Source organism: Arabidopsis lyrata (genome assembly GCF_000004255.2).
Source record: "Arabidopsis lyrata subsp. lyrata unplaced genomic scaffold ARALYscaffold_7, whole genome shotgun sequence".
In the NCBI taxonomy this organism is placed as follows: Eukaryota; Viridiplantae; Streptophyta; class Magnoliopsida; order Brassicales; family Brassicaceae; genus Arabidopsis; species Arabidopsis lyrata.
The window spans coordinates 8,735,243-8,749,453 of NW_003302549.1; the positions used below are offsets into that span (position 1 = coordinate 8,735,243).

General features: G+C 38.8%; 1 protein-coding gene across 1 annotated transcript; it reads left to right on the forward strand.

Moving 5' to 3' along the window:
* The first annotated feature begins 1,728 nt into the window (after positions 1–1,728).
* On the forward strand, positions 1,729–5,488 carry LOC9305905 (potassium channel AKT2/3). Its single transcript, XM_021017620.1, has 11 exons — positions 1,729–1,746; positions 1,858–2,094; positions 2,272–2,490; positions 2,747–2,905; positions 2,997–3,054; positions 3,139–3,453; positions 3,539–3,778; positions 3,851–4,366; positions 4,459–4,534; positions 4,626–5,093; positions 5,241–5,488. The coding sequence occupies exons 2-11, from the start codon at positions 1,868–1,870 to the stop codon at positions 5,366–5,368; spliced, it is 2,406 nt and encodes an 801-aa protein (XP_020873279.1). The 5' UTR covers positions 1,729–1,746; positions 1,858–1,867; the 3' UTR covers positions 5,369–5,488.
* Positions 5,489–14,211: the final 8,723 nt, after the last annotated feature.

Here is a 14,211-nt window from a genome sequence, read left to right on the forward strand (position 1 = left end):
AGACTGCGTTATCGGATTTTATTACCCAGACACGGTTATAATTATCCCCAATAGCCGAGAACTGTCGCCGGAATTCTGAAACCAATTCCCCGGCGGCTAGGGTTAGAGTAACATGACCAAAAAAAAAAAAAAAAAACACTCGCATTAACTCAGTCTCGAACCCGAGTCCTTTGGGACCTCGAAGCCACACGTTACCAATAAGCCATAACATTATTTCCGAAAAACGGTAAAAACAGGTTGCATATAGCAATTAAAATATATGAGTTCAAAATTTAACACCGTTAAATAATTCCGTTACGCCCGTTAACGGCTGTTAACTTGCAGGTACGATTCCACCAATAGTTTATATACAAGGTATTTTAAGACCACAAAAAATTAGATGATGTATTTTTATTCCAATCAAAAAGAATTGGGTATTAAACGTCCAAATAAAAATTAGTTTGAGTTTTTTTTGGGAATTTTCCCATTCAACATCTCTCTTATTATCTCACTGTTCTGAAATTTCGATTCTTTGGGATAATCCAGATTATAAAACATTATCTCCATCAAAATCGGATTTTTATAATATTCAAAAAACTGGTTTTTTTTTGCTCCAAGATTCCCTTAATAAAAGGTCTTTTAAGATCTTCAATAAGAATCGGGGGCAAATTAAAGATAGTTAGAAATAAAAGGATCGGATAGCAAACTTTTCCTGGTTCGGTCTGTTTCTCTGTTCCTTGATTCCTTTTCATCTTCTTTGCGCTTTTGAAAAACAGAAACCCGCCATTGAACGTCAGTCTTCCACGTGTCCCACTCCATAGCTCTGTTTCCGATCGTCGTAGACGTCAATCTGACTACATTTAGGGATTCTTCAAGTTTATTTTCAGGTTAGGGTTTATATCTTCGAATAGACTTCCAAATTTTAGGGTTCTGTTTCTGTAGTATTGACCGAAGTAAATTTGCTTACCAATGGCTGTTGCTCTTATTACTTTACAATTGTTCAGACAAATTTGGTTTGACCACCATTAAGCTTTGGTTCTGTCCTCAATTTGTAAAAGATTTCAGTAAAGTATCTTGGAAGAAGCACTTAGGCAACAACATGGTGAAGGAGCAAAGTAGGCAGTGTGATTCTTTATGGGATTTTAAAGACATTTCTCCTATAACAGAAGACAAACAGGTCGGTTAGTTACAATGTCATTCCTCTTTGCCCCTGTCTTTTTTCTTAAAGCTAACCATTTGATTGCTTCAAAAGCTAAATCAAGAATATATGATCAATCTAGATGAATACTATACCGAAGATGACTACACGTATAAGGAAATATTTCGCCTTTCTTTTCGCCTATAAAATGGTCCCGGTTTAGAATCTAATTCCTTTATCTCTCATTTTCTTCTGCTTCACATTCCCGCTAGTCAAATGTTAATAAGTGTACACAACATTCTCTTAGTATGTGGAAACAAAGCATTAGCATGTTCTCTTAATCTCCTTCTCAATAGAGTTTAAAGTTGTTAATGGAGAGTTTACATTGGGACCCTTAAGGCTACTAATTGCCACGTTTGGCATATACTTCTCTTACTCAACCTTACCTCTCTCTATCTTTTGGGGGCCACATCTTTCACACTTCATTACCTTATCGCCAAAACATAAATCAATCAATTTTCTTTTTCCTTATTGATTGTGTTGGATCCCTCCAAAATTAAAACTTGTGTTCCCCACAAAAGCTTACCCAATTTCACTTCAATCTTAACAAATAGGACCACCACCACCACGTACGGTTTGCATCATACAAACCACAAACTCCTTCTTCATTGCAATTATTATATCATCTACTAAAACCTCTCTCTCTTTCTTGTTCTTAGTGCTAACTTTTCTTTGTTCAGGAGAAATATAATGGAGCTCAAGTATGCAGCATCTCACTGCAACTTATCCTCAGACATGAAGCTTCGGCGTCTTCATCAGCATCGAGGAAAAGGGAGAGAAGAAGAGTATGATGCTTCCTCTCTCAGCTTGAACAATCTGTCAAAACTTATTCTTCCTCCACTTGGTGTTGCAAGCTATAACCAGAATCACATCAGGTCTAGTGGCTGGATCATCTCACCCATGGACTCAAGATACAGGTACCATCCATAGTGATTTTCTTTATGAAACAGAGCACCATAGGGTACCTGAAAATGCAGTGACATAAAAGGATGCTTGAATTAGTGATAATGCATTAACTAGAATATATCTTTGTCTTGTTTATCTTTAAAGATAACGTAAACAAGTTAACTGGTGACTATGTGTGGTTGGTTCAGGTGCTGGGAATTTTATATGGTGCTTTTAGTAGCATACTCTGCGTGGGTTTATCCCTTTGAAGTTGCATTTCTGAATTCATCACCAAAGAGGAATCTTTGTATCGCGGACAACATCGTAGACTTGTTCTTCGCGGTTGACATTGTCTTGACGTTTTTCGTTGCTTACATAGACCAAAGAACACAGCTTCTTGTCCGTGAACCTAAACAGATTGCAGTGAGGTCAGTATATTTGTTGTTCATGATCTCAGTTTCACCTTTTTGAATTGATCTGATATCTTTTTCTAAGTGGAAGAAGACAAGGTTTAGGTGAATCTTGAGCCCACACCATGTGATTCTTTTATTTTCTTAATCAGTTAGATAAATTTCTGTTTATGGAAAGCACAGAAAGATTCCACTTATAATATTTGGTGAAAAGAAAGCTTTTTAATAAAATGTGTTAGTTTTCTCTAAATGCTATTTTAATATCTCATTAAAGGTACCTTTCAACATGGTTCTTGATGGATGTTGCATCAACTATACCATTTGACGCAATTGGATACTTAATCACTGGCACATCCAAGTTGAATCTCACTTGTAATCTCTTGGGATTGCTTCGATTTTGGCGACTTCGACGCGTCAAACACCTCTTCACCAGGTAATCTAATTCCCTATGCCTCCATGCCATATCTCTGATCAAACGTTTTTGAGAAAGTAACAAGATGATCCTATGATTCGAATTGTTTCAGACTAGAGAAGGACATAAGATACAGCTATTTCTGGATTCGCTGCCTTCGACTTCTATCCGTGAGTAAATAACTTATAAGTGAAGGAACAAGATCACATATCTTTGTAGTTGCACAACATGATGAGGTTTGAGTATTTTCACAGGTGACATTGTTTCTAGTGCATTGTGCTGGATGCAGCTATTACCTAATAGCAGACAGATATCCACACGAAGGAAAAACATGGACTGACGCGATCCCAAATTTCACTGAGACAAGTCTTTCCATCAGATACATTGCGGCTATATATTGGTCTATCACAACAATGACCACTGTGGGATATGGAGATCTCCATGCAAGCAACACTATTGAGATGGTATTCATAACAGTCTACATGTTATTCAATCTTGGCCTCACTGCTTACCTTATTGGTAACATGACTAATTTGGTTGTGGAAGGGACTCGTCGTACCATGGAATTTGTGAGTCTCAAAGCTCTATACAAAAATTTGTTCGGTTCTCTTTGTATTGTTGCTTAAGAAAGATCTTGTTGTTGTGGTGGTGCAGAGGAATAGCATTGAAGCAGCGTCAAACTTTGTTAACAGAAACAGATTGCCTCCTAGATTAAAAGACCAGATATTGGCTTACATGTGTTTAAGGTTTAAAGCAGAGAGCTTAAACCAGCAACATCTTATTGACCAGCTCCCAAAATCTATCTACAAAAGCATTTGTCAACATCTTTTTCTTCCATCTGTTGAAAAAGTTTACCTCTTCAAAGGCGTCTCAAGAGAAATACTTCTTCTTATGGTGAGTGGTGACATGATTGGTTGAGTTTTGGCTTGTTGGATAAGTTTTCTAAACAGAGGTTTTGGTGATTAGGTTTCAAAAATGAAGGCTGAGTATATACCACCAAGAGAGGATGTCATTATGCAGAACGAAGCGCCCGATGATGTTTACATAATTGTATCAGGAGAAGTTGAGATCATCGACTCAGAGATGGAGAGAGAGTCTGTTTTAGGCACTCTACGTTGTGGAGACATATTTGGAGAAGTTGCAGCACTTTGTTGCAGACCTCAGAGTTACACTTTTCAAACTAAGTCTCTCTCACAGCTTCTCCGACTCAAAACATCTTTCCTTATTGAGACAATGCAGATTAAACAACAAGACAATGCTACAATGCTTAAGAACTTCCTGCAGCATCACAAAAAGCTGAGTGATTTAGACATTGGTGATCTAAGAACACAACAAAATGGCGAAAACAACGGTTTTGTTCCACTGAACATTGCCTCAAATCTCATCGCTGTTATGACCACAGGCAATGCAGCTCTTCTTGATGAGCTTCTTAAGGCTAAGTTAAGCCCTGACATTACAGATTCTAAAGGAAAAACTCCATTGGTAACGTTTTGCTTTCAGCAAAAACCATTTCAAACCCTTACTCATGATCATCATTATAGTCATTAATTCATCGTTTTATTTTCATGTTTCAGCATATAGCAGCCTCAAGAGGGTATGAAGATTGTGTTTTAGTACTCCTAAAGCACGGTTGCAACATCCACATAAGAGGTAAACACATAATACTCAAGAAGTGTTATGTTTTATGTTCTTACATCTATGTTTTGACTTTTAACCACAAGATTTTATCATAATCTTGCAGATGTGAATGGTAACACTGCTCTATGGGAAGCAATCTCATCGAAGCATTACGCGATATTCAGAATCCTTTATCATTTCGCTGCTATATCTGACCCTCACATAGCTGGAGATCTTCTATGTGAAGCAGTGAAACAGAACAATGTAGAAGTAATGAAGGCTCTTTTAAAACAGGGGCTTAATGTTGACACAGAGGACCACCAGGGCGTCACCGCGTTGCAGGTCGCTTTGGCAGAGGATCAAATGGACATGGTGAATCTGCTGGCGATGAACGGTGCAGATGTAGTTGGTGTGAATACACATGATGAGTTCACACCATTGGAGAAGCTAAGAGTTGTGGAAGAAGAAGAAGAACGAGGAAGAGTGAGTATATACAGAGGCCATCCATTGGAGAGGAGAGAAAGAGGTTGTAATGAAGCTGGGAAACTTATTCTTCTTCCTCCTTCACTTGATGACCTCAAGAAAATTGCAGGTAAAGATACAAATTACACAAGTACTGACTAGAGTTCAAACACCAAACTACGGTTTAGGTTCTGGTCTTAAAAGTAAAAACCGGTTATGATTGGTTTTGGTTTATTGAGCTAACCGGTTTCGGTTTGTGTGCATGTGCATAAAACAGGAGAGAAGTATGGGTTTGATGGAAGTGATGAGACGATGGTGACGAATGAAGATGGAGCTGAGATTGACAGTATTGAAGTGATTAGAGATAATGACAAACTTTACTTTGTCGAGAACAAAATTATTTAGAACTTGAAACTTTATAATAACGAAATAAACTTTGAGATAAGAACGAGCGTGACATAAAAAATGAAAAAAAAAAATTGTAATATGTAACTGATTTTTATATATGCGTCCATTAGAGTGAGATGTAACACAAACTTGAATTAGAAACGTTCCATATATATATATCGACAAAAGAAAAAAGGTCGTAAATCTGATATAATGTATTTTTATTTACCAAAAAATCGAAATGATGAGTTCAAATTAAATTCATTAGAAACCTAATTTACTGTACCAACTTTTCAACTAGGTATATAGTTCCTCATATATGAAAATGTGACGTGACTGTCGTAGTATCAGTATCACATGCTATGCTACGGTTCGAATTTAGCTGAATTATTGAGTTTTAGTTATTTATTGTGGAACATATTTTTGAGGTTTAGTTACACGTTACTTTGTTTGTAAGGGAAAACTTTATTCTTTCGTTGAGTCGAAGAGAATGATCCACGTGATCTTCACGTGAATAATAATTCTATGATATTTCTTTGTCAATGAATCCATAAAAATGATGCGACTTTTTTTTTTGTACCATAATCTTAAAGCTAGCACGAACGGAGGGTCGTGTTGACTAAGTCTAGACGACAGTCGTGTTTACAAGCAAGGGTTCATATTCCAGGTAAAGGGAGCGATTCGGGCCTCTTGCCTCTGTGTTGCTCAACCCACTATTAGGAACTGTGAAACCCCGGCGAGTACTATTGACTGCCGTGTTCGACCGTCGTATTGACGGACCACTTATGCTAACCTTAAGAGAACAATATAGAATCGCGACTGTGTTTAGAATAGAAAGAAACAAGGTTTATGAAGAAAGTAGGAAGTCTGGAAAACTTAGAGAGAAGTTAGAGAAACATTTTAGAGAGAGAAAGCTATTATGAAATTTTATGATATTTCAAGTTATGGAATCTTACAAGGGGTACACACTTATTTATAGGAGGTTTTTAAGGCGCTGACATAAGCGCTTACCTCAGCGATACATCATCGCTTACATCATTGCTTACATAATCATTACATCAGCGATTACATCATCGCTTACATCATTATTTATTTTACATGATTTTAAACATATCATATTATATTTTATATTTAACATACCGCTTAATGATCCATTTCGAACTCCAGCATATGTTCTTCGCAGCATCCATAATGATCACCTGGACATTCATACGAGTTCTCGATCATTCGTGCATCTTCTCCTGGTTGAACATTTATGTAGAATTTGAACTTCTTTTCGATTTCTTCAACGTTTACTTCATCATCTGGGGATTGAGCGTCTTTGAAGTAATCGGCACAGTAATCTTGAGAAGTCATCTGGGGAGTTGTCTCTTGTTTATCTTCTTTTGGACTGCTTGGTCTTCCTTTGTTGAACTTCATCATGTGATACTGTAAATCTTCATCAAGTTGCATCTGATAGTCGACTGGATAATAAACCCAGTTAGGTATGAACGGAATGGGGAATGTTTGTCTTGCATTGTTGAGGTGAAACGCATGAGTTTGAAAGTTCTCGTATGCTTCGTTGTCTTGAAGGTTGAAATCTGGACGAACTCCTCTTGAAAAATCACCGTGATGAATGAGAGTTGGGAGAGCGAGGATTTTGCTTGTTTTGCGGTTGACCTTAACGGGACGATGAAAGAAGTAGATTGAATGTGGATTGAAGAATGGGTTGAGTCCACCTTTCTTCAGCTTCTTGAATGTTAGATTTGTTGCATTTGCGGATCTTCGTAGTTTTCCACTCCAGACAGTCAATGGTGAAAACCACCTTAGGAACGTTGAGAAGCTGTCCTTTTTGTCTTGAACAGTGTTGACGTAATGGTATAGCCATTGGATGTCGAAAGCAATTCCTACAATGTAGACTGCACAGAGATACCAGAGGAAACAGAGGACTTCTTCTGGCATATTTGAATTTTCGATCCTCTCGATAGCCTTTTTGACCGCTAAAATCTCCTTGAACGTTGAGTGATAATGTTGCTCTGAATCTTTGAAACGACCACTCTTGTATCCACAGATTTGTCTTTTTCCATCCATCCCTTCAAACAGTATTGCTCCCCAATACTTATCGCTAGCGTCTGTCTGTAGAATACGCATGCCTGAGGAGGGAATCTTTAAAGGAGGTAGCTTTTGCACTTCTGCTTTTAGACTTTTGATAGCTTCAGTTTGTCGTGATGCCCACAAAGGAGGATTTTTCGACAACATCTTCTGTAGAGGTCTTGTCATTCTGGAAAGGTGTGGAATGAAGTCTCCCACATAATTGATTACTCCAAGAAATTGTTGAATTTGTCGCCTTGTGAGATTTTCATCAGGAAAATCTAGAAGTTCTGTAGCTAAATGGGCCTGTGGTGTGAAACTTCCTTCTTTGATATGCATGCCAAGAAAATCAATGTTGGGCTGGGCTATTATCATCTTTCTGGCTGATAGCATGATTCCGTTTTTCTTGATGATGTCTTGAAACTGTTGTAGCGCCTGAATATGCTCTTCTTCATTCTTCGAGAAGATGAGTATGTCATCAATGTATATAAGAGCTGTGTGTAACAATGGCTCGAATATACGTAACATTGCTTGTTGAAATAGCGATGGCGCCGTCTTGAGACCAAAGGGTAAGACATTCCATTGAAGGTGTCTATTTGGAAGACAAAACGCAGTTTTGTATCTTTCTTCAGGATGAACACCGAGTTGCCAAAATCCTGACTTTAGATCAAACTTTGAAAATATTTTTGCACCTTGGAGATGTTGGAGAAGCGCTCTTTTATTTGGCAGTGGAAACTTGACGTCTTGCAGATATTGGTTCAACGGCTTGTAGTCGATAACTAATCTGAGTTTTCCTCTTGCCTGTTCTGCACGATTATTAACGTAGAACGCTTTGCATGCCCATGGAGAGTTTGTTCTTGAGATGATACCTTGATCCATCAATTGATTGCATTCCTCATTTGCCTTCTGCAACAGTGTTGGAGGCATTCCTGCATGGCTTGCTTTTGTTGGTGTTGTGTGTACATCTTCTTTGAATGGTAAGGATACGAAGAAGCTTGAGTTTAGCCATAGCGGATGATTACACTTCTGAAGGAACTCCGTGTGTGAATCAGCACATGATGTCATCTTTAATTCTTCTTCAATTTTGTTGAATTCTGCAGATGCTGAGTCTTCGATTGAGAACAGGCGATGCATCGTGGTAAAAGCTTTGTAGAGATTTTTCCATCTCACACCTCTTGGTTCGAGAGAAATGCCGAACTTCTTCTTCAGTACCGAATAAGTATCCCAGCCAAGGATTAAGTCTTTACCAGGTGCAGATGAACCTAGTACTTCCTTAGTAACTTGACATCCTGGGAAAAGCTCTATCGTGATTGGTTTTGATTTTAGCTTAACCGTCAGGGATCCAGCATTCGCGACTCTGAAATCTTGTTGATGAGGCATCCACATGGCTCGTGAGAGAATCTTTGGATTTATGATTGTTGTATGAGCTCCTGTGTCGAAGAATGCGATTGTGTGCACTGGCTTTTCTCTTTTGGAAGGATCGAAGATGGTTACTGGTAGATGTGGTATCTGCAGTTCATCTTCCTGAGGCATCTGGGTAATCTTGAAACAACAATCGTCGTCCTTTTCATCTTCGGATGAGGATTCCGAAGATTCGTCATAATCTGAATAACTGCATATAGCATCATTATCGTCACTATCGTAAGATAGTATTGACTCGAGATCGTGGTTATCAATGTCAAGATCTGGAGCTATCTTGGATATCGAATGAATGAGATACTGCTTCTTCTTTTTAGACTTGTTTGGACAGTCTTTTGCAAAATGCCCCGTCATTCTGCATAGAAAACATCTTGAAGTTTTCTCGAAGCTTTTTTTTTTCCTAAAGAACCGCTTGCGTTTGATCTTGTTGAAATATTTCGACTTCAAGAATGATTTCTTGGATTCTCTTCGATCTTTTCGTCGATCTTTACATGAACATTTTTTCTTTTTCGAACATTTGATGTTTAGATCTGGGCGAGCACATATCTTCGAAAGATGCTTTGACTTGTCCATGAATTCTGACCAAAATTCTTTTTGCTTGCAAAGCTTGTCAAGAGTTCTGAACACCTGCTGCTGTATCTGTCCAATCGAGATTTCTTCGATTGTCTGCCCTTGATCTCTGATATACAGCTTTGTTTGTTGACTTAGGTAGTCGTCGATGGATGAGAGATAGACTTGCTTCAGGCTTGGATTGTTTAGACCATTGAGAGCATAATACCTTCGAGTTTGCCGCTCGAAATGCTTTGCTAAATCTCTCTTCTTCAATGAACAACACTTCGCTGTGTAGAATTCTTCTTGTAGTTGTTCTTTCAAATGATTTGGGGTGCCAACGAATTCTCTATGTATTTCTCCAAGAAGTAGAGGTATCGTTGTCTGATACACCTGCTGCTGCCGATATTCTCCAAGCGAATTCCACCATTCTTTTAATGCGCCTGACAGTCTTGATGTGAATTGTTGTATCACCACTTCTGTTGGGGAAGTGATTGCTTCGGAGGTCATCCACGCATGAAACTCATCGAGACGACTATTCCATTTTTCAAAAGGAATGTCATCGAATGTGAACACCATTATCTTTGATGCAAATTGTTTCTTTGGTACGCCTTGAGCTTCATAGCTCATCTCTTCGTCACTTGAAATTTCTTCATAGATCGGCTCTTCTTTTGGAATATGTGACTCATCTCCGATTGCAAACTGATTTGGAAGAGATTTATCTGTTTCTGATTCATCGACGTAAGAGGTTGAATCTGAAAGAGCTGAGATGTGAGTCATTGTAACAATTGGTAGCGACTGCTGCTCTTTTGATTGAACTTGCAATTCTTGTCTTTCATCATCAGATGTTTTTACGAGATTGTCTAGTAAACTAGACATCGAAAACTCGATCATCGCAATTTCTTCTTCTTTTGCAACATCCTCTTTCTTTTCATCTTGAGCGGACTCATGGCTTGATGAAGATGTGAAGCTTGGCTTCTTGGATGGATTGATGGGAAACTCAGAATCCTTTTGACGCCTTGGTTTAGTTCTTGCCACCTTTGTTTTGTAATTGCTGATTGAAGTTGTACCAAACCGAGATGTAAAGGCTTCATCCGAGGATAAGAATCCAGGTACAAGCTGTTTTGGTTTTGGATCTTGATATCCAGACAGAAATCCTGGAGAATATGATTCTTGATATGTGGGTAATCCAGATGACATGTAGTCAAAAGGATTATACAGATTAACTCGCCTCTGATTCTGGACTAGACTTTCTAGGCTTCTTTGAAGATCTTTGAGTTGATATTTAAGATTGGTTTGTTCAGCTTCTTTACTTCTGAACTGAGATGTATTAACCTTCATTTGTTTCGCCATAGCCATCATTTCTTGGTGCAAGTTGCTGAGTTTCTGTTGAATCTCTGATATAGCTCCTTGCAGACTGTTGAATCTTCTATTGTTGTTCTCCGACATTTGATCAACCTTGTGGCTAATGGATGACAGTAATTGATTCTGAACAAAGGCGTTTTCTGTTTGCCAGTTGAGAACCTTCTCTGCTTGGCTTAATTCGTCGGGTCCAGCGGAGTTGATGTTGTTTGGGACAATTTTTGGTGTATGCACAATATTGTCCTTGACAAAGTCCTTTGGTGGAGGAAAATCCATTCTTATCATCATGAGTTGCTGGTTTGCGTCCTCCTTCTTTGTTGATACTCGACTATGAAGTCGTAGTTGTCTTCACCAAGTGGACCTACTGTAGGATCTCCTTCAAGGTAGCATTTATAGAGCGGATCCTTCTTTTTTCTCCGTCTTCTTCGCTTTTCATCATCCGATTCATACGAATCTTCCAAACATGCGGTGCATGACCATACATCGAAGTAACAATGTCCGTTCTCATCTTTGAATGGATATACGACAGTTCCATTCTGACCAAAAGCGATTGGTTGAAGATCTTTCTTTTTGACGGGATCATAGAACTCTTGCTCCTCAATTTGGATAGTGAATTGAGTAAATAGTTTCTTTTGAAAAGACGATCTAGGCTTTTCGAACTTTATCTCCGTGGTTCCATCGCTCCTAGAGTGAAAGCTTACGTCAGATGACTGAATCGGTGCTTGAGATGCTTGATGTATCTTCTCATAGCTTGTTACCCATGACTCTGGCAGTTTTCGTAGTAGTTCTTCTCGAGATATCTGTCTCGGGATTTGAATAGAGTTGGGTGCTTGCGATGCCGATGTGACTTCAAGGTATAAAGCTTCATCTGATGCTGGTAATGCAAGATCGAGAGCATGATCTTGGATTCTGTATACGATCTGATGATGTAGAGTTGCTGCCACACTTTCTTCTTGCATAGGTGCTCCGATTAGTTGTAATTGAACCTTAAGCGCCTTCAGGAGATTTGGATCTTGTAGTGAGACATTGAAATTGGGAAACAGTGTTATGAATACTGTTCCTGCGTTCAGCGTTGTTTGTACTGTTCCGATGCAAGCTTGTTGATAGGATTTGAGTCTTGAGTCAAGCAAAGCAATCCGTGCTACAACCGGTAAACCTTTTCGTGCGTGTAAGGTTAAACCGATTCGTACTACACCAAAGTGTAGATGAGTGTAGCCCTGCTGCTGCCATAGCCTTGGAAGATGCTCCGGGATATTTAGCGAGATGAATTGTTCTTCTTCGGTGGCTGGAACTTGACATGATGAAAACTTGCTGGATTGTACATACTCCAATACTCGTCGGCTGGAAGATGGCCTGATCAGATCACGAACACCTTTTACTGAAAAAGCACTAGGCTTTTTAGCAAAGTATTCATAAGGATTAACCAACGGGAGAGTTGTTTCTGGCAGTTGATCTCCGGGAATGTATTCGATTTCATACAAGGAATTTATTTTAGAAAGGGAATTATTTCTTTGGATTTTTGGTAAAGTGGATATAGCAAATTGTGAATCTATAGAAGGATTTAGCTGAGGGTGTTTAGGAGCTTTAGAAAGAGACATGATTGAGAGTTTGTTTTCCAGAACATTCAAAACGATCAGTCATAAACAATGATTCTCTCTACCTTCACACAAGCCTTTGGCTCTGATACCATAATCTTAAAGCTAGCACGAGCGGAGGGTCGTGTTGACTAAGTCTAGACGACAGTCGTGTTTACAAGCAAGGGTTCATATTCCAGGTAAAGGGAGCGATTCGGGCCTCTTGCCTCTGTGTTGCTCAACCCACTATTAGGAACTGTGAAACCCCGGCGAGTACTATTGACTGCCGTGTTCGACCGTCGTATTGACGGACCACTTATGCTAACCTTAAGAGAACAATACAGAATCGCGACTGTGTTTAGAATAGAAAGAAACAAGGTTTATGAAGAAAGTAGGAAGTCTGGAAAACTTAGAGAGAAGTTAGAGAAACATTTAGAGAGAGAAAGCTATTATGAAATTTTATGATATTTCAAGTTATGGAATCTTACAAGGGGTACACACTTATTTATAGGAGGTTTATAAGGCGCTGACATAAGCGCTTACCTCAGCGATACATCATCGCTTACATCATTGCTTACATAATCATTACATCAGCGATTACATCATCGCTTACATCATTATTTATTTTACATGATTTTTAAACATATCATATTATATTTTATATTTAACATACCGCTTAATGATCCATTTCGAACTCCAGCATATGTTCTTCGCAGCATCCATAATGATCACCTGGACATTCATACGAGTTCTCGATCATTCGTGCATCTTCTCCTGGTTGAACATTTATGTAGAATTTGAACTTCTTTTCGATTTCTTCAACGTTTACTTCATCATCTGGCGATTGAGCGTCTTTGAAGTAATCGGCACATTAATCTTGAGAAGTCATCTGGGGAGTTGTCTCTTGTTTATCTTCTTTTGGACTGCTTGGTCTTCCTTTGTTGAACTTCATCATGTGATACTGTAAATCTTCATCAAGTTGCATCTGATAGTCGACTGGATAATAAACCCAGTTAGGTATGAAAGGAATGGGGAATGTTTGTCTTGCATTGTTGAGGTGAAACGCATGAGTTTGAAAGTTCTCGTATGCTTCGTTGTCTTGAAGGTTGAAATCTGGACGAACTCCTCTTGAAAAATCACCGTGATGAATGAGAGTTGGGAGAGCGAGGATTTTGCTTGTTTTGCGGTTGACCTTAACGGGACGATGAAAGAAGTAGATTGAATGTAGATTGAAGAATGGGTTGAGTCTACCTTTCTTCAGCTTCTTGAATGTTAGATTTGTTGCATTTGCGGATCTTCGTAGTTTTCCACTCCAGACAGTCAATGGTGAAAACCACCTTAGGAACGTTGAGAAGCTGTCCTTTTTGTCTTGAACAGTGTTGACGTAATGGTATAGCCATTGGATGTCGAAAGCAATTCCTACAGTGTAGACTGCACAGAGATACCAGAGGAAACAGAGGACTTCTTCTGGCATATTTGAATTTTCGATCCTCTCGATAGCCTTTTTGACCGCTAAAATCTCCTTGAACGTTGAGTGATAATGTTGCTCTGAATCCTTGAAACGACCACTCTTGTATCCACAGATTTGTCTTTTTCCATCCATCTCTTCAAACAGTATTGCTCCCCAATACTTATCGCTAGCGTCTGTCTGTAGAATACGCATGCCTGAGGAGGGAATCTTTAAAGGAGGTAGCTTTTGCACTTCTGCTTTTAGACTTTTGATGGCTTCAGTTTGTCGTGATGTCCATAAAGGAGGATTTTTCGACAACATCTTCTGTAGAGGTCTTGTCATTCTGGAAAGGTGTGGAATGAAGTCTCCCACATAATTGATTACTCCAAGAAATTGTTGAATTTGTCGCCTTGTGAGATTTTCATCAGGAAAATCTA